Source organism: Silurus aristotelis, assembly GCF_946808225.1.
Source record: "Silurus aristotelis genome assembly, chromosome: 2".
Taxonomy (NCBI): Eukaryota; Metazoa; Chordata; class Actinopteri; order Siluriformes; family Siluridae; genus Silurus; species Silurus aristotelis.
The window spans coordinates 13,468,951-13,489,834 of NC_139575.1; the positions used below are offsets into that span (position 1 = coordinate 13,468,951).

At 40.6% G+C, this 20,884-nt stretch overlaps 1 protein-coding gene across 3 annotated transcripts in view; it reads right to left on the reverse strand.

Annotated features, from left to right (window-relative positions):
* The window catches only part of sned1 (sushi, nidogen and EGF-like domains 1), a 107,668-nt gene that overhangs the window by 16,248 nt on the left and 70,536 nt on the right, over positions 1–20,884 (reverse strand). For all 3 annotated transcript variants that reach the window (XM_083568628.1, XM_083568626.1, XM_083568627.1), the window contains 11 exons: positions 18,092–18,205; positions 17,433–17,546; positions 16,006–16,056; positions 15,823–15,912; positions 13,511–13,603; positions 12,286–12,423; positions 10,312–10,431; positions 10,057–10,173; positions 7,723–7,866; positions 2,147–2,320; positions 855–968 (listed from right to left, as the gene is read on the reverse strand). In XM_083568628.1, the coding sequence (XP_083424754.1) occupies positions 855–968; positions 2,147–2,320; positions 7,723–7,866; positions 10,057–10,173; positions 10,312–10,431; positions 12,286–12,423; positions 13,511–13,603; positions 15,823–15,912; positions 16,006–16,056; positions 17,433–17,546; positions 18,092–18,205 (1,269 nt within the window). The remainder of the gene's footprint in view (positions 1–854; positions 969–2,146; positions 2,321–7,722; positions 7,867–10,056; positions 10,174–10,311; positions 10,432–12,285; positions 12,424–13,510; positions 13,604–15,822; positions 15,913–16,005; positions 16,057–17,432; positions 17,547–18,091; positions 18,206–20,884) is intronic.

Consider the following 20,884-nt stretch of genomic DNA (forward strand, 5'->3'; position numbering starts at 1 on the left):
TCATCTCACAATTTTGCTTTACAGACAGGCTTGGTTGTTCTGTTGAATGCAAGAGCCTGTCAGTTACAACACATATTTAATAACTCTATGATCCCCGTGCTCCATCCCTTTCGGATTATTGTCATTATGTATAGCTTGGAATGTCTATTATTGATAACCATTTGCTAATTTTTCTCAATAAAAGAGAGCGATAGAGAAAGATAAACAAAAAAAACAAACATCTGTGATAACAGTTGTTAAGCATGGAAGGGGATTGTATACATCTAAGCTTTTTGGAAACTGTACACATTTTTAATGAAGTTACAGTATGTCATGCCTGCCTCTTGCTGTAAACATACTTGTTGATGCTTGATGAAAATCTCATATGTTCTTTTGTGTGTGTGTAACCAAGAGTAAAAGATAAATTTTCTCTTATTATGAAATACATTATACGGCCCTATTATTGGCACACCTGACTTTTTCAGCCTAATGTGGTTCTTCTCCAAACTGTTACCACAAAGTTGGAGGCACACAACTGTGTAGGATGCCTGCAAATGCAGTAGCATTAAATTATCCCTTTAATCGAACTAGGAGACCCAAACCTGATCGATCATTCCAAAGACCATGTGCAGAAAGCCAGTTTCATGAAGATATGGTTTACATGGGTTGGGGTGGCCTGCTGTAAAGCTCTAACCTCATCCCTATTTAACACTTTTGGCATCTACCTTCATAATGCCCTTGTGGCCGAATAAACGCAAATCTCCACAAGCACACCAAAATCTATTGGAACATTTCAAATGGAATATATTTTAATTGCCACAGAGTCATCTGACAAATACATGAAGAAAGATAGAAGATTAGCAGGCTGTAGTCACCTGTCTGACAGCGTTGGCCAGTAAATCCAGACTCACACTCACACAGGAAGGAGGCCACTCGGTCTCGACACGTGCCTCCATTCATACATGGCTGAGACAAGCACTCGTTTATTTCTGAGGAGAAAAACAGAGAATCGTCGACACATAAACCAACCCGAATGCGAGCACTAAAAAGTCTTTTCACATGAATTTGGGTGGTTTTTGAAAAAGACAAGTCTTGGAAATGTATGATAAGATTTTTTTTTATAGAAGTCTTTTAGAGAAGACCATTCATCCCAGAAAAACGAAGGCCATTATAAACATACAACTCAAGGTGAACAGAAAATTGATACTGAAAGAATTTTGATAAAAACACAGATCATAGTAAATCAAGGATTTTGTGACATGTTCTGCCTTATTCTCATAGCAACTGAGGAAGAAAACTGTATATCGATAAATCTAAGTCACCATTTGGCTGCTCCATCATCTCACTGGCAGAATTAAATACATTGTTGTTTTTTGTATTTACAGTGACGGGAGTGATGTACTATCCACATTTCTGGAATGATGTTCTCCACAGTTTATGGCCTGTGGCGAGACCGCAGGCGGGCGTGCGCACGTGTGTGTGTGTGTGTGTGTGTATGTGTGCGTGCACTAGATTCTACACTATGCTTCGAAATGCCACAACATTCACTCAAATATGAATGTACGTATGTAGCACCCAAGTTACAACGATGACTTATATTCAGTATCTTGTGCTGAATAAATTGTATTTCCTGACCTTGGATTATACACATTTTCTACCCATGACACTTGGTCACTTGGCTTTCCACATGATGTCGAAAAGTTTGTCAGGGAGAATTGTCAGGGAGAATGTCAGGGATTTGAGCCTAGTTCCCGTATGTCACAGCAAATAAATACTTTTTGTTTTTGTGGCACAGATTTCCATTTGCATTGTGGTTCCAATGGCAAGAGCTTGTTTCTGTTTTAGTCGTTTCCAAGTCAGGCTAAATCTATTGCTTATTTCCTGATAGTGTTTAGCTGCTTTAAATTAGTTTTTAAATAATGTTCTTATTTATATTCCACTGTGTCTAAGATTTGTGAATTCTTATTTAGTGCAGTTGGGTAAACTTGCTTTGTCTTTCCTGCTGTTGACCCTTGCTGGCTATTTTTCTAATTGTAAAATGAACTGACTACATATAAGCCTGTATGTCTGTATTCTGAATGCTGCTCATACTTCTGACAGGGATTACTGAATTCCCTGTTTTTATAATTTCTACTCTTCTACACGTCACAATGTGAGTTGCACTCACCTTCACAGACCGGAGGCTGAGTCCAAGAACCATGGCTGCTGCAGATGCTTTGTGTAGCTCTGGGGTTGGGAGTGTAACCTGGGTGGCATGTATACAGAGCCAAGGATCCAGGGTTGGTGGAAGAGAACTGTACTTCAGCATGCTTCACCTTAGGAGGGGGACCACAATCATTTCCTGTAAGAGATACAATTTCTTTTTATTAAAACATGGGAAATATATTCATTATTTAACTATTCTCTATAACTGCTATATCCTAATCAGAATGGTGGTAATATAGCCACAATATAACCACAAGGCATCAGGTTAACAGTGGACAATCCACCTACTGGAGAACTGTTTTTGAGAATTAAGGTCTACATTAATTTTTTGAGTTACAATAAACATATAAAGAACATCCTGTTTATTTTTATCACCACATTATCTGTGTAAAGCTGTTTTGAGAAAATGTTCATTGTTAAAAGTGCTATACAAATAAAAATGAATTAAATTGAATTATATTGAGCAAGCTATTTACTATATTCTATATATTAGACAAAAATATAGACAATTGACCATTAGATGTGTATGTATCCCATTCTACATTTAGTCCTCATTTACTGTTATAATCTTCTGAGAAGATGTTCAACTAAATTTTGGAGTGTGGTTGTGGATATTTTTGTTCAGTCAGCCTCAAGGGCATTAGTAAAGACAGGTACTGCCTAGTGTGAGAAAGCATGGGGTGCAGTCAGTGAAACTTCATGGAGCTGATTTTGTGCACAGGGACATCATCATGCTGGAACAGATTTGGGTCATACATCCTACACAATTGTGTGCCTCCAAGTTTGTGGAGCAGTTTGGGAAAGAACCCCATATGAATGGAAAATAATATAATTATATATATAATATAAAAAAATGTGTATGTGTATATATGTATATATATATATATATATATATATATATATATATATATATATATATATATATATATATATAAAACCCAGCCATTAGGGTTGCACAAGCCAGTGCACTCTTAGTGCCGGTACCAAGCCCGGATAAATAGGGAGGGTTGCGTTAGAAAGGGCATTCAGCGAAAAACATGCGCCAAATCAGATATGCGGATCACGAATACGGATGATCTGCTGTGGCGACCCTAATGGGAGAAGCCGAAAGAAAGTTTGTATATATATATATATATATATATATATATATATATATATATATATATATATATATATATATATATGGATGGATGGATGGATGCATTATAGTGGGGAAAATAACCAAAAAACAAAACAACAATTACACTAAGGAAAAAAATGTATACACACTGTATGTGTGTAAAAGAAAATCATCATAGTTTCATTGAAACTGTGGCTGAATCTTAAACAGTTGTCATAATAGAACTTTAAATAGGAGGTAAAACTGTATGTGTGCTAAACCAAAGTGATAAGCAGGTTTTCTGGTTTATTAAAAACAGTGAAGCAAGCAAAGCAAAAAGGCTGAGCAATACTCAGAAACACAAATCATATATTTACTAGTGTCTAGAAAATCGGTAACCATAAAGAAAAAAACGCAGAAAACTAAGGCATGAAATCATCACAGTTGGAGCGAAACATTGCATAGCAACAATGAAACTAGTGTAATTTGACAGAGGACAGATGATTTCTGTAATAGATGTACTCTAATAATTTAAGAACAAAGCTTGATTGAAGTTTTAATTTGATGAAGTACCTAAGTAATGCACTTACATAGGAAGGTATTCAGACAACACAACTCTCTCTGCCATGCAATGAAAATCTACAATAGCTTTTAAGCTATTCTTTCCTTTTCTTATAATAATAATAATAATAATAATAATAATGATAATGATAATAATGATAACAATGCAACTGTGTGACTGTGTGTCAGGGATTCACCCTGCCACGCCCCCCTCTGTAGCTGTCAGGGATTCACCCTGCCACGCCCCCGTCTGTAGCTGTCAGAGATCCACCCTGCCACGCCCCCCTCGATAGCAGTCACGCTGCTTCCCAAGATTACCGACAGCTGTGGCTCATGAAAGATCAGACTACATAAACTCGCGTTCTTGAGTCACAGGCTGTCGGTCGTTATATTGTCAAGCTGGACAATCGCGTGGCTGCTCGACCGCTGGCTGTATATGCGAATTCCACTTCCGACTTGGATTACTCATTGCCGAAGGCTTTATGGATTATGCTTGGGACATTCGAACTCATAGCGGACAACGCGTATCGAGCGGATGTCTTTGTTTGTTATTTTCAACGGCTTATGAGTGTTTTTGTGTTGTACGGTTGTTGAAATAAAAGGACAATGATCGGACTATATCGGCTTCCGCGTCTGCAGCCTGACAGAACGACCGACCTATACCGAACGCGGATTCGCCATTCCGCGATTCTGACCGCAACGGATCGGCAGCTGATCCCGGCTTCGGATTTCCTCCGGAAGCTCAGTGCCGCTTCTCGCGGTTCAGATCCACAGAAGCCGGATCATGAGAGCGCGGCTGCACCACGCCCCTCAGAGAGCGCGAGGGGATTACCGGCTCGTTACTCGGGGAAAAAAGACGAATTGGGCGGATTTCTGCAAGGCATCGGCGAGTATGTGGCTGTTAACATTTCCCGGTTTCCTTCCGAACGAGCCAAGATTGCCCTCTGTATTTCCCTCCTGTCTGGAGAAGTTCTTGCCAAAGCCAGCTCACTATGGAGCGCCAAAGGGGGCAAATTCGGCTCACTCGCCGAATTCAGCGGGCTGCTTCTGGGGAAGTTGGGGATAGAGGTGGTGGATCTCCACTACAGTCCCCTTGAGGAGGAAGGTGCTCCATTCCAAGGTTCTCAAGAGCACGCAGCTCCGTGCCGGATCTCCCATGAGCCTGCAGCTCAGCCCCAATGTATTGATGAGAGGGCTGCTTCATCTCAGGGTCTCTACCAGCGTGCTGCTGTGTTCCGGGGTTCTCGTGGACGCCCCACACCATCTCCGAGCGTCGGCGAGCACACCATGCCGTTACAGAGCTTCTACAGGCGTGCCGCTCTGTTCCGAGGTTCCCGTGGGCGTGCCACGCCGCCACAGTGTCTCCAGGAGCGTGCTTCCCCGCCACAGAGTCTTCACGAGAGCGCCGCGCCGCCACAGAGTCTTCACGAGAGCGCCGCGCCGCCACAGAGTCGTCACGAGAGCGCCGCGCCGCCACAGAGTCGTCACGAGAGCGCCGCGCCGCAACAGAGTCGTCACGAGAGCGCCGCGCCGCCACAGAGTCGTCACGAGAGCGCCGCGCCGCCACAGAGTCTCCAGGAGCATGCTTTCCCGCCACAGAGCCGTCACGAGAGCGCCGCGCCGCCACAGAGTCTCCAGGAGCATGCTTTCCCGCCACAGAGTCGTCACGAGAGCGCCGCGCCGACACCTCCGGTCACAGAAGGCGAAGTGACTCCTCCGAGTCCCTCTCCAGACGATGCCACATCCCAGAGCCCCTTCCAAGGCGACAGCTCGCCCACGGAAAGCTCGGCTCTGCCCCAGGACCTCCAAGAGAGCTCCGCCCAGCTCCAGGTCCCTCCAGAGAGCTCCGCCCAGCTCCAGGTCCCTCCAGAGAGCTCCGCCCAGCTCCAGGTCCCTCCAGAGAGCTCCGCCCAGCTCCAGGTCCCTCCAGAGAGCTCCGCCCAGCTCCAGGTCCCTCCAGAGAGCTCCGCCCAGCTCCTGGCTCCTCAAGAGAGCTCCGCCCAGCTCCTGGCTCCTCAAGAGGGCACGACTCCGCTCCAGGCTCCTCCCGAGAGCTCGTCTCCGCCTCCGAGCGACCCCACGAGCTCGTCTCCGCTTCAGTGTCCCAAAGAGAGCTCCACTGATGTCGTGGACCTCCAGACGAGCCCTTCTCCGCTCGTGGATCTCCAGGCAGGCTTCACCTCATTTCCAGGCTGCTCAGTGGGCTCCGATCTGCTCCTAAGGGTCCCAAGGAGCGCCCCTACGCCCAGGGGTTTCCCTGTGCACTCACCCCGGCTCCAGGACTGCGAAAGGGAAGTTGAACCGCTGCCCCCGGGTTCCACCGACGGCGACGGCTCACCCCACAGTCCCGCAGAAGGCGACGGCTCGTCTCCAGCGCCCACAGAAGGCGACGGCTCGTCTCCAGCGCCCGCAGAAGGCGACGGCTCGTCTCCAGCGCCCGCAGAAGGCGACGGCTCGTCTCCAGCGCCCGCAGAAGGCGACGGCTCGTCTCCAGCGCCCGCAGAAGGCGACGGCTCGTCTCCAGCGCCCGCAGAAGGCGACGTTTCGCCCCTCCAGGTCCCTCTGACGGCGACGTCGGTCCTCCAGGTCCCTCTGACGGCGACGTCGGTCCTCCAGGTCCCTCTGACGGCGACGTCGGTCCTCCAGGTCCCTCTGACGGCGACGTCGGTCCTCCAGGTCCCTCAGAGGGTGGTACGACGTTCCTGGTCTCCGCCCGGGACGTCCTCCACTCCCCGGTCATTGTCATGGTTGGCGTCCAGTTCCGGTTCCCCGCCATGGAGATCGCTCCGGCTTCAATCCCCGCCAGGGGCTTTACTCAGCCTCCCGTCAGCACCGAGGGCGTGGCTCCGTTCCGGATCCTCCTGCAAGGTGTTGTTCCATGCCGGCTCTCCGCAGAGGATGCTCACCAGGCCTCCGTTGCTCCCAGGCGTCTAAGGAGGCCTTCCTCGGAGTGCCCTGGCCCGCCTGGCATAGGTGGGTTTTGGGGCGTCAGGTGTCGCCCCTGGAGGGGGGGGTACTGTCAGGGACATTCGAACTCATAGCGGACAACGCGTATCGAGCGGATGTCTTTGTTTGTTATTTTCAACGGCTTATGAGTGTTTTTGTGTTGTACGGTTGTTGAAATAAAAGGACAATGATCGGACTATATCGGCTTCCGCGTCTGCAGCCTGACACTGTGTCTGTCATTTACAATATTATGTAATTACACATATTATTACATTTATATTATTACACTTATATACACTTTAATATTCTGCTTTCTTCAGTGGTTTGAATGATGTCTATTGTAGCCAAAAAGTAGCTAGAATTACAGTGATTGAGATGTTTTGTATGCATTCTGTTTTGTATTTTTTTTGTCAACAGCTACAAATGATAAAAAACCTTCCTAAACTAGAATCACTAGGATTTTGATTTGGTCCTTCCCCTAAATCTATAAACAGGGAGGAATCATATAAAATGCTAAACATCATTAATTTGATATGTTTCCGATGACAAGGGGCTGATTTTTTTCTTGTGAAAGAGTGCAGCAGCAATGCACGATTGCAACCTTACCTTGTGGAAAACCCACAAACCCTGAAATAGCGATGTCACTGTCAAGAGTTACAACCACCATTCAGAATGAGGATCAGATTTACAGAACATTTCTTCCGGCTCTCTTTTTCCCTGAGGAGGAGAGCAACGGCCAAGTACCCCAGGAGAAACTGGCATGCGTTAACTCTTCCTGGCATCGTTTTCTATTCCCTCTTGAACCTCCCTATAAGCTGCATTTACTGGGATGGATGTTTTTTGCTATTGTGCGCAAAAAGTGTCATGTGAAATTGATTACTGTGTTACAATCCCTTGAGCATTTATAATAAAAGACAAGAGAGACGGCTTACCATCTAAAGCCGGACTGGCTCCTTTGCTGATCTCACAGTGTCTTCCCATGAAAGATCCAGGACACTCACACTTGTATTTGCCAATGTAATGGAAACACGTTCCTCCATTCATGCACGGGCCAGAGGCACACGGATCTGGTTTTCCTGCACACAAACACACAGCATAAAGTGTGTACAGCTTTTTTCCCTACAGCTGTGTTCTTTACAGACACCCTACTTTATTAACATTCCAAATGAAAAAGTGCTAACCTATTCATCTGATGAACTGCATGTGCAGTTGTGATTAATTTACAGGGAGCATTGTATGTATTAGGAGAAATCAACATGAAAATCTTGAATGACTGCGTGTGAATTTTTCTCTGTAGTCATGCCAAGTTCGGATCTCAAACAAGCCTGCTGGAAGAGTAAAGGCGAAACTGAAACTTGCTACAGGTGTAGGTAATTACACATCACATCTAACAGCCAAATGCATCATACATGCAGAACTGATATTGGAGCCATAAGCCTGTGTTCTGTACATTGGGCATTTGCTCAAATGCTGTTATAATCTATAGTGTAGATATAACTAATCCCACGAGCATTCCCCCGTTCATTTTATACAGATGTTGAAGTACGCTATACTGCCAAAAGTTTGCGGACACCTGGTCATGGTATGGTGTTTGCTTTTTGAGCATCGCATTCCACATTTAGTCCCAATTTGCTCTTCTAATTCCCTCCACACTTCTGGGAGGATGTTCCACTATATTTTGGAGTGTGCTTGTGGACATTTGTGTTCAGCCACAATTGTGTTAGTAATGTCAGGTAGGGTAAAGAGGCCTGGGATGCAGTCAGTGTTCCATTTCATCCCAAAGATGTTCAGTAGGGTTAAAAATCTAATCTCTGTAGCAGGCCACTCAAGATCATCCTTTCCAAAAAATTTAAACCATATCATTTTTTCTCACTTTGTGCACAGGGGCATTGCAATGCTGAAACAGATTTGGGTTTCCAAGTTCAAGTGAATGCAAAATATTATTATACTGCATCCAAAGACGTCCTATACAATTGTGTGCCTCCAGCTTTGTGGTAAAACACATATGGCAAGAAATGTCAGGTGTCCCAATACTTTTCTCCATATAATACATTATAAAAGAACTGCAAATTTAATACCAGTCCTTTACTTGTATCAGTTTGCAGAGGTAATTTCTGTTCCAGATGTAGCTTTCAGGTTGTAATAAATCACATAGAGCTAATTTGAGATATTTCCAGAATCACAGCTCTGACGTTTTTACCTTTATTGTAGAGATGCTCTAAAATCCATGTTTACAGTAAACACACAAACAATGCAAGAAATGCCTTGCTTATTGAAAAACACAAATGTTCTTTAAATCCCCACCCACTTAAATACAAGTCTAGGCCAGAACATCGGAATGCTTAAGCCATTAGAGTCAGTGGTCAATTGGTTAGAGGCATCATTTCTTATTTCTTCTATTTAGAGAGCAAATGGTGCAAGATTTTATTTTCACATGCATTGTAAAAGAGATGACCTTTATACCCAGCATTTTTCTATTGAAGATAATAATAATAATAAAGTACTGAAACTGATTAGTGCTACTAAAAGTCAGAATTCGGTACTTAATGCTTTTGGCATGAACAATACTGTTTTATTCTGCTCAACTGAAACATGATTAGACTCTAAGAAAGTGTTCCTGTGTAAAAAAAAAAAGAAAAAAGGTTGCATTTCTGTAATTGTTTGCATGTAAATGAGTTTTTATGATCAATCAGAGCAAGTGCAAATATTTGTATCTACGGTTTGTGAACATGTGGTGTTTCAACATGTGTGAGCAGTCATTAATCATTACAGTAGCTCTTAGAAAGAGCTGCACAACATTTTCAGGCCCATGTGCCAGGGTACGTTTTTGTTCCAGTCCACGAAGGATCCAAGTCTTGAATGATTTCCAGCACACCGAATCATTCTACACGGCCAAACTGTTGCACAACTCTAATATAAGGCAAAGTTGGGATAATGAGATTCCTTAGATGAAAAGCCTCTTGGCTTTGAGGTGCTGCCGTTTCTGTGCAGGGATTTTATGGCTCTGTGCGGAAGTGCAGTTGTCCAAACACGAATGAAAGCAGATTGTGCACTCCTTCCACTTGAAAGTGAAAACGCATGGTTAGAGCTCCACTGAGGGAATCGTGGAAGGATAATTTGGTGAAAAAACTTCTGCCAGCACATTCACACATGGGCCTTTTAATCGTAGTCATCGAACTTATAAAAAAGAGGCACGGTTGTGCACAAATATTTCCAACACCTTAAAGCTTTTGGCACAGAAATAATAGTCTCCCTTTAACACTCACCCACTTCACAATGTTTTCCTGTAAACCGGTAAGGACACACACAGTAGTAGCTCCCTGCATCTTCTTTACACGAGCCGCCATTTCGGCAGGGGCTAGAGGCACACATACTTAATCTGACTGAGGAGAAAAAAGGAAGAGACGAATCAAGGCTGCATGTATCACCAAGCAAATTTATAAGGGTGCCATGTACCAAAATATTTTAAAGGCAAAAAGACCAATAGCATAGTTTTAAAGCGCACAATTGCACGTTTATACCTTTTTCACAGTTCTTCCCCCTGTAGCCTGGCTCACACTCGCAGGTGTAACCTCCATCCTGCTCGTAGCAGTAACCCCCATTTTGACATGGTGAAGAATCGCAGGCCGATTGGGGCTGTACTGGAAAACACATACACCAACTTGACCACGTTCCATCACTCCAGGAGAGAACTGGTAACTTTTATTTGCACTTATGCTTTATTTGTGTCAATGTGTATGACATCAGATGGAAAAACTAGATGCTGACAGTAATTCCAAAAAATCCAAGTGTTTCAATGTACAAACTCGATTCCAAAAAAGTTGGGACACTGTAAAAATTGTGAATAAAAAAGGAATGCTATAATTTACAAATCTAAAATATAAAATGTTGAAAGTGAGACATTTTGGGAAGTTGGGACAGGTAGCAATAAGAGGCCGGAAAAGTTAGATGTACATATAAGGAACAGCTGGAGGACCAATTTGCAACTTATCAGGTCAATTGGCAACATGATTGGGTACAAAAAGAGCCTCTCAGAGTGGCAGTGTCTCTCAAAACTCAAGATGGACAGAGGATCACCAATTCCCCCAAAGCTGCGGTGAAAAATAGTGGAGCAATATCAGAAAGGAGTTTCTTAGAGAAGAATTGCAAAGAGTTTGAAGTTATCATTATCTACAGTGCATAATATCTTCCAAAGTTTCAGAGAATCTGGAACAATCTCTGTGCGTAAGAGTCAAGGCTGTAAACCATACTGGATGCCCGTGATCTTCGGGCCCTTAGACGGCACTGCATCACATACAGGAATGCTACTGTAATAGAAATCACAACATGGGCTCAGGACTTACAGAAAACATTGTCAGTGAACACAATCCACCGTGCCATTCGCCGTTGCCGGCTAAAACTCTATAGGTCAAAAAAGAAGCCATATCTAAACATGATCCAGAAGCGCAGGCATTTTATCTGGGCCAAGGCTCATTTAAAATGGACTGTGGCAAAGTGGAAAACTGTTCTGTGGTCAGACGAATCAAAATTTAAAGTTCATTTTGGAAAACTGGGACGCCATGTCATCCGGACTTAAGAGGATAAGGACAACCCAAGTTGTTATCAGCGCTCAGTTCAGAAGCCTGCATCTCTGATGGTATGGGGTTGCATGAGTGCGTGTGGCATTGGCAGCTTACACATCTGGAAAGGCACCATCAATGCTGAAAGGTATATCCAAGTTCTAGAACAACATATGCTCCCATCCAGATGTTGTCTCTTTCAGGGAAGACCTTGTATTTTCCAACATGACAATGCCAGATCACATACTGCATCAATTACAACATTATGGTATGAAATGGCCAGCCTGCAGTTTTCACCCATAGAAAACATTTGGGGATCATAAAGAGAAAGATGCGACAAAGAAGACCTAAGACAGTTTAGCAACTAGAATCCTGTATTAGACAAGAATGGGACAACATTCCTATTCCTAAACTTGAGCAACTTCTTGAGTCTCCTCAGTCCCCAGACATTTGCAGACTGTTATAAAAAGAAGAGGGGATGCCACACAGTGGTAAACATGGCCTTGTCCCAACTTTTTTGAGATCTGTTGATGCCATGAAATTTAAATTCAACTTATTTTCCCCTTAAAATTATACAATTTCTCAGTTTAAACATTTAATATGTCATCTATGTTGTATTCTGAATAAAATATTGAAATTTGAAACTTCCACATCATTGCATTCTGTTTTTATTCACAATTTGCACAGTGTCCCAACTTTTTTGGAATCGGGTACTTTGTACTTTTGTACATTTCATATGAAATTCAAGACACTTCCTTTAACCAAATTTATGTGATCAACTTGCAACCAGTTGCCTTCCTAGTATTGCATATTATATTAACAATAACTTAAATAATATGATATAATTTATGAGGGTTTTATGATAAAATTAAGTATCATATAATATATAATATATATATTTGAATTGTATTAATCTCCATGTTCCTCAGCACTTACCATAAGGGTAGAAGTCTTTGTGATCATGCTCAAAGTCAATACCAGTTTGACACGTGCAAAGGTATGTGCCCCCATATTCCAAACAAGGACCCCCGTCCGGACATGGCCTGCTGTTACTGCATGGTGTCTGTGTGACCTCTACAAACATACAAAACAATTCCTGAGAGTTTGCAAAATGATCGAAAAGAAAACAACACCAGGCTGCACAATTATTTGAATATGATTAGAATGATTGGCTTAAATTTAATCACGTAGTTAGAAATTAAATTATTCTTTAAATACCAATCAATTGTTTCATAATAATGTTATATTTATTAAATGCTTCCTTTATAAAAAAAAAATCACACAATCACATGAAAAGGCATATACTGTATATATAGATATATAGACACTTCATATGCTGTGTTTTGCATACTTTTTCAATACTTTTTCATATTTCAAACACACTTCAAAATGTAGTGGAACATGTTGCTGGAAGATTATTATATTATTATTATTATAACAGCAAATTGGGATAAATGTGGAATGGGGGGTTCAAAAAGCAAATAGAATCATTTGATCAGGTGTTCACAAACTTTTGTCCATACAGAGTTTAACAGGTGATTTAATATATTTTTTTAATGTTCATTATTCACAAGTTGGGCAATTGATTTAAATGTTTTTTTTTTCTTCTACATTGCACTGATGTTAATTCCAGGATATATCTGTATTTAATGTCTAAAATAAGGCTAGTATTTTTTATAGCCTTGATTGCAAGAATAGATTAAATATTCTATGTGAAATCTGCTTTTAAATCTTCTGCAACATTTTTATGTAACTCAAAACGCGATGGCAAAACTGCACAGAACTCGCTAAAAATGTGCATACAACCAATGTATAAATGACAGCACAACAGCGAGACTCTTCTTTTCCTTAGCACTAGCTATAAAAAATTATCCCTAACTGCCCTGAGTTGCTGCTCCATATATTAAATGCTATTTTAAATTGAGCAGAATTCAAGTTGTTGTGAAAGCTTTCTATCATAAGAAGAAAGTTTAAAAGCAAATAAAGCAACAATTTCAGTAAAAACTAATTTATTTTTCATTTTGTTCCCAAATGATTAAAAGCCCACATGTGCCGGTGTCTAGAGAAAAAAAGTACTTTGTACTGTACTGTTTTGTTAGCACCAATCTTCCGAAAGCCAGAATTGACTTAAAAACTGCTTACAGTTTCTGTAAGGACATACCAAACTGACAGTAGAGTCCAGTGAAACCTGTTGGACATTCACAGGTGCCATTTGCATCAGTGCAAACACCTCCATTCTGGCAAAGACACTCTTCTGCAAGACAGACATAAACAGAAAGAGAACGAGACACTCAGGAAGTGTACACGGTCTTTCTTTGATGAGCAAATAAGGTTTTTAATTGGTTTACTATCATGAGGAACCAAGCTTTTTAAATAGTCTTAAAAATGTTTGTTGAAACAGAAATGTGTTGCAATAACTTTTTTTATTTTTTCCGTTTGTTTTCTCTCGGGTCTCTTTTTCTCATGTCTTTTTCCCACACAGTTCACGAAGTTCAGGATGACTGTCAGTATTCTGCATCTATCGTTCATCCTAACTGCATGACTATTTATTTTTCCTCCCTTCCCTGAGTGTAATTGCAGAAATGGATCAAAGGACATGGCAGTATCACTACTTATTTGCTTCCTTTTGAAGTTCAGGTTGTTTACGTGAGAGTATTATTTTTCTGATAATATGAAACATGCTTTTTGTTTGGAACCTAAAGGCCCCACGGGCAATTAATAGAATGTTAATTCAGCGGAGCCATTTTCATGGGCCCTCTGTGAGGCTTTCGGCTTTGATCTCAGTGGCCGATTAGGCGCTTCTGCGCTTTGCCTGCGGGACACAGCCTTCTCTTGCACTGAGGACCATGTGCGCCTTTTTCCACTGAACCTTCCAAGTTCGCCCGGGCAGGAAGGTATTCAGGAGATTTAAGAGAGTCCATATAAATGCTGATAGTTATTTCAGTTCATGGATGAAAAGTAGTGTGAATTTGCAATGGCTCGCATACTAATAAAGTCCTTAGAGAGAGAGAGAGAGAGAGAGAGAGAAGTCAAGAAAAAAAATCCCTTAGAGGATGACTTGAGAGTGGGAAACTGGATTCTGATGCTTTACTCATTGACCAAAATCATGTATTAAATGCAAAGTGCAGTGAAGATTAGATTTACACTTTTAAGAATCTCATCGCATGGAGTGATGGTTTGTTTGTAGACAGCAGTGATATAACTAATATTGTCAATGACAGAATATCAATTTAACTGACTGTCAAGACACTACGGAATATTACTTTCAAATAAACATGAGGAAACAGTAACCTATGAAGCTCACTGTATAAAGAAACACCTGCCTGATAACTGCATGGTCATGACTGTAGTAGTTTAAATTGGGCTACCACTTTGTTTATTGTTTTAGCTACTGTGTTTTATAGAAAATATAATAAAAAAAAATATCGAATTAAAAATAAATAAAAATTATATAGACTATTTCTATTAGTTCCTAAATAGTGATAAGTGATCCTAATTACTTATACCACAAAACCTTGCACATTTAAATCTAAATTTTATAAACATTTTAAAACTAATTTTAGTACACAAACATGTTCATTTTAGGTTTTTTTTTTCTTGTTTTTTTTTTTCGGATTTTATGTTAACAAAAGAATGCAAATTCACCTGTTCTTAAGGCAAAAAAAAATATTTTTAAATACCTAGTCAAAAAAAGTAAGTTTAAGGGAATTTCTAACCAATAGAAAACAATACTTAAAGTCTAATGAACAAAAACAGTATTGAACAGATTTACAAACCAGAATACAGATACAGATCTGGAAAATTATGGATAATTGTAGCAAAACAGATACAGATATAATACAAACCTAGAAGAAAAGGGGTAAGCAAGAGAAGCTTTATTGCAACCCAGATCACTGTTTTCTTACTGAGGACATGGAATATTTATAAAGCTCCAACCACAAACCTCAGAATAAAATGTTTTTCAAAATCATTAGAGGCTAGTTAAACCGATTGCACAAAGAAACCAAATGACTTTTTACCAAACCCTATACCTACTGAAACTTCTAAAATTGTAAGCAGTTTAGAACATTACAGCCATTGAACTACAAGCCTGAATTTTCACTGGTTGGCATATCTTCACCTGGATGTCTAGGAAGCGAATTCCAAACAGAAGTGCCATCTCATAAAATCTAGGCCCTTTTAAGTCTAGACAGGAGGCCCTTCCTTTTGTTGGTAAACTAATAAAAGGTGCCATTAAGCAATTATTTTGCAACATCAAGCGCCTGTTGCTGTGAGGGCTGTATAATAAACAGGGCGAGGCCACGTCGGTTTGGATAATTGCGCTCATCCAACACGGTGGCCTCGTCTTTATGGGCAGCACTCCAAATTCCTGTGGCATAGCACTGTCTTACCCAAACCTCTTGCACTGTGTTGCATTCCTGCCCACCTAGGAAGGAGAAACAATGTGGAAGAAGAGCATTGTGCCAAGCGTACCTTCACAATTGTCTCCATAGTAGCCTGGTTTGCAGGTGCAGTTGAAGGTTCCTGAGCTGCTGAGTTTGCAGTTCTTGCAGCCACAGGAAGCTGGACATGTTGGGAATTCAAACATAAGAATGAAATTAGGTAAGAAATATAGATGAAAAAAAGTATTTAAAAGCAAAACACATTGAAACTCACCTGTCTTATTTACAATTTCAGCACTGGAGAAATTGGTCATGATTACTAATTCTGATGGAAAGAAAGCAAATTTGTGGCATTGTTATTATTATTATTATTATTATTAGTAGTAGTAGTAGTAGTAGTAGTAGTATTATTAGTATTATTATTATTGTTGTTGTTGTTGTTGTTGTTGTTACTGGGTCTAATACTGTGTTCATATTGTGACTAAAGGTAACAATAAGGCATGTTAATGTTCAAAACATTAACACATGCAATGATTGAGAAGGATGAAAAGAACAAGAGAGAGAAAAGATATTCTTGCAAGTCATAATGACAATGTTGTAATAGTAATTTGCTGTCAGGTTGATGGTTTAGATGTGATAAGGTTTGCAGTAACATAAAAGTGTGGACAAAAGTATTCGGACACCTGACTTTCCAGCCATATGTGCTTCTTCCTCAAAATGTTACCACAAAGTTGGAGACACACAAGGATGCCTTCTAAGGTGGAAGCTTTAAAATATCCCTTAATCTAGGAGACCCAAACTTGTTTGAACATGACAATGCCACTGTGCACAAAGTGAGCTCCATGCGGAATTGGTTTACCTGTGTTAGAGTGGAATATCTTCAGTGGCCTGCTACAGAGCTCTAACCTCAACCCCATTAAACAGATATTGGAATGACCTGGAATTCTGACTGCACCCCAGGTCTCCTCACTTTCCTTTTTATCCATTTAGTGCATGTAACAACAGACACTGCATACATCATAATGACTTATGCCAATGCCTAATGCCATTCTAATACCTTAAAAATAAGTCTGGATTCATATAGATTCATAGTGAACTAGCTAGCTAACAAAATATGACTGAAAAGAGTGTCTTTTGTCATAAACAATGCAAAAACCATCCTTGGATCTAGTAGAAATAATGTTATAATATTGTTATAATATTGTTATAATATTTCCTACCAGAGAGGGCTTCTAATCTCAAAACCCTTTATCTAGCAGATTTTACATCATTGATTGTCTATGTTGTAAGTGTGACTTGTGCGTAACTCAGACAGAATGCACTAAAATGAATTGCCTAAAAACTAGAAGATGCTGCAGAAGCTTTTAACAAATACATGTGGTTAGTGATTCAGACATACAACCAGATGTTGCAGTCATCCCAGCTCATCTTCTCCATTTATTCAGAATTTCAATTTTTGGACAGTGTGTGTCTGTCCCCGACGGAAAAATGTTACAATGGAGGAAGGGAAGAGAAAAAAAAAAAGATAGAAAGTAGGTCTGGCTGGGTGAATGATCATTTTCAATCATGAAATATTTTTCCCATTGCGAAGGGAAATAAAAACAAAGGTTGGAAAATGCTTAGTGTCTGGCATACAGTGAGTAGAAAAAGAGCAGCTTTTAGTAGTTAAGTCTCTAGATAGGAAGTTTAAAAAGCACTTACCTGTCTCACATTGGCTTCCAGTGAAGTTTGCAGTACAGGTGCATGTGTAGTTATTCACCTTGTCTTCACACACACCTCCGTTTACACACGGCATGGACTTGCATTCATTAATGTCTGGACCGGCAAAAACACAAACTTCATTCATGAGCGACAAGGACCTTTAGGGAGTTAATCTCCGGAACAGCTCTTTATTGACTTTATATTGAAATCTTAAGACTTGAGGATGTCTTGCAGGTGCATGGTTACACTGAGCAGGTGTCTAGCATTAAAAGTAATCCAGTCTTATGTAGAAACACGGCATCCCAATATTTGGAGGGCCAACACTTTAATTCCCATGGTGTTTCTCAGCCTGGTTTGTGTTTCATCAATAAGCTCTGCTCTGGCGAGTGCAAAGCAAGGGGATCACGTCACCCCAAAATGTCAAGTCAAGGACAGAATCTTGAACTCAGAAAAATTTGTAACACAACACATGACCCAAAACAAAATCCCAAGGGGGAAAAAAATGGAAGTTACCAATGATAAGCTCTCACTGATGGCTTTCAGTGCAAAGCTCCACAATGGATGTTTGCCAGATAAATGCTAGTAGTACTAATGTGGAAAGCAGGCTTTGCTCCCCGGGGAATACATTGCCAGCTCAGGAACACTGTTTAATACCATACCTGTCTCGCACACAGATCCGGTGTAACCCGCCTGGCACAGGCAGGTGAAGCTCCCTTCACCCTCAATGCATTGCCCTCCATTGAGGCATGGATTCTCCTGGCACTCGTCAATGTCTGCAGGCAACACACGTACACGTACACACACACACGCACAGGATATTTACTCAGCTGATTAATATATCCGCCACACCATTCCCCTCACTCTGAAAGTATGTGCTTCTGGCTGTGAAAAGTATTAGAGGTTTGATACATCTCTGCAGGCTGGACTGTGGGAATGAGAGGGAGCCTGCAGCCTGTGTAGCACCCAGGGAGAGGGGGTTCAGGAAAGGTGGAAAAGAGATGGAAAAAGAGAGCAAAGCCACATCATAGCATACAGCTTACATTTACATTTATGGCATTTGGCAAAGGGTTAAATCCAATTTGACTTCCAGAAGTGCTTTTTAATCAACCTGGAAAGCATTATGCTAGTGCAGATCGGCCCAAATCTAAGGATACCAACAAGGTGGTACAGGACAGGAGTCTCTGCACTGATGCAGAAGAAAATATGTCATATATATTTTTCATTTACACAATTAGGGTTTATTCAGATGGGCTATGTCGGAATTAGAAGCCCATATCTGGGTGTTTGTTGTGTGTCACAATCCTAGAAGTAGAATATACGTGTTTAGATGCTTTCTTGGGTCTTGATGAGTGAAGGGGGTCAAGATGTGCCAAGCTTAAAGGATTCTACCATAACCATTAGATTTAAGTTTACTCTAGGTTTATTTGCATACATACGAACGATACAAGTGTCTTTTGTAGAATATGCCGCTTTCTTCACAGTGGAATAAAACAAGAATGTTGAATCTAGCTGATGAATCTAACAGAGTTGGGAAGTAACGAAGTACAATTTGTTACCATACTTATGTATATTTTCCAAGGCTTTTGCCTTCTATTCATTATATTTAGAAAGAAAATGGTCTTCTTTCAACTCTAACTATATATAAAACAGATCAGTCTTTTTTTATATGTAAAAAATTCAGATATTAACAGAAATATCACTTTTCCCTGGTAAGATGCAAGCTATTCACGTTTCTCAAATGTTTTGTATTCTCTGAGCAGTTTTGGGGTCCCTTTACCTAGCACTCTTCCTTACATACTAACCTTGGAAGATTTTTTGACATTTAAAAATATTTAGATTTTATATTTGAGAAACTGGATAAACATTTCTAACATTTAAGAAATATTATTTGATACTTTGAAGTAATTGTGGTGTAATTGAAATTAATATGATGCACCTGTAAATCTTTCTTCTATTTTTGTTTTCAGATGTGCAGTAGATGTTCAGTAGATTGTCATATACCTTTTTCAATTAAAAATGAAAATTCTCAAATGAAATTGCTCAGGTTAAAGTGCAAAAGTAAAAAAACTCCAACATCTACAGAAAATATTCAGTTTAAAGTACTTTTCTGTCACAACAACCCAGTCTCACGGCATTTCGTGATCGTCATCTCTTCTCAACACAAGCACAAAATTGTGCTTTATATAAGTTATGACCATCAGTTTTAAGTGTTTCTGTTTCGAGTGTGAGAAAGGTTTTTTTTGTGGGATCAGTTGTGGATTAATGAATGCAAATGTATCAAGATGAAAGAGCTTTTAACTATAAAATTCAATTCTTTACTTTTTTGTAATTATAATAAACAATATCACCTTTTTTTTTGGAATGTAATTATACAAAGGATTTTTGGAAAGAAATGTTTTGGATTGTTTTCTCTGTTCACAACACAGTTTGAAAGATGGATAGAAATATATTTAGTGAGATAGATGGAGAGAGGTTGTGAGAAATAGACAGAGAAAATTATACGAAGAGAAAATGATAAAGATAGATGTTCTTTCATGGTGTGGATGGAAAAAGAAATGGTGTAGGTGTGATACTAAAGGAAAAGTACAGTTTGAGTGTAGTGAGTTTCTGATAGGGTGATGAACATGAAGCTGGAAGATGATAAATTTCATTACCCCACAGAGAAATGAGAAAAGTAGGCAGGAGTACAAGAAGATAAAGCAGCAGGGATGTGGCAAAAGCAAAGGAAAAGGCATATGAGGAGCTGTATGTGAAGTTGGACACTAAGAAAGGAGAAAAAGATTTATACCAATTGGCCAGGCAGAGGGACCGAGCTGGAAAGGATGTGCTGCAGATTAGAGCAATAAAGGATGGAGATGGAAATGTGTTGACTAGTGAGGAGTGTGTGTTGAGAAGATGGAGAGAGTTTTTTGAGCAGCTGATGAACGAGGAAAATGAGAGAGAGAGAAGGTTGAATGATGTGGAGATGGTGAAGCAGGAAGTGGATAGGGTTAGTAAGGAGGAAGTGAGAGCAGCGATTAAGAGGATGAACAGTGGAAAGTCAGTTGGACCAGATGACATACATATGGAAGCATGGAGATGATTAGGAGAGATGGAGTGGAGTTTTTAACCAGGTTGTTCAGATTTTGGAAGGTGAGAGAATTTTTTTTTTTAAATAAGGGAGATGTGCAGACCTGCAGTAACTACAGGGGAATTAAGTTAATCAGTCACACCATGAAGTTATAGGAAAGAGTAGTGGAAGCCAGGCTAAAAGAAAAGGTGAAAAGCACTACAGATGCAATATTTGCTTTGAGAATGTTGGTGGAGAAGTATAGAGAAGGTCAGAAGCAGTTGCATTGTGTGTTTGTGGATTGTAGAGTATGTAGTATAGAGACAGATGATCCCCTAATGGGAGCAGCCGAAAGAAGAAGTAGTAGTAATGTGTAGTAATTTTGGGCCAAGTTGTATTGTTA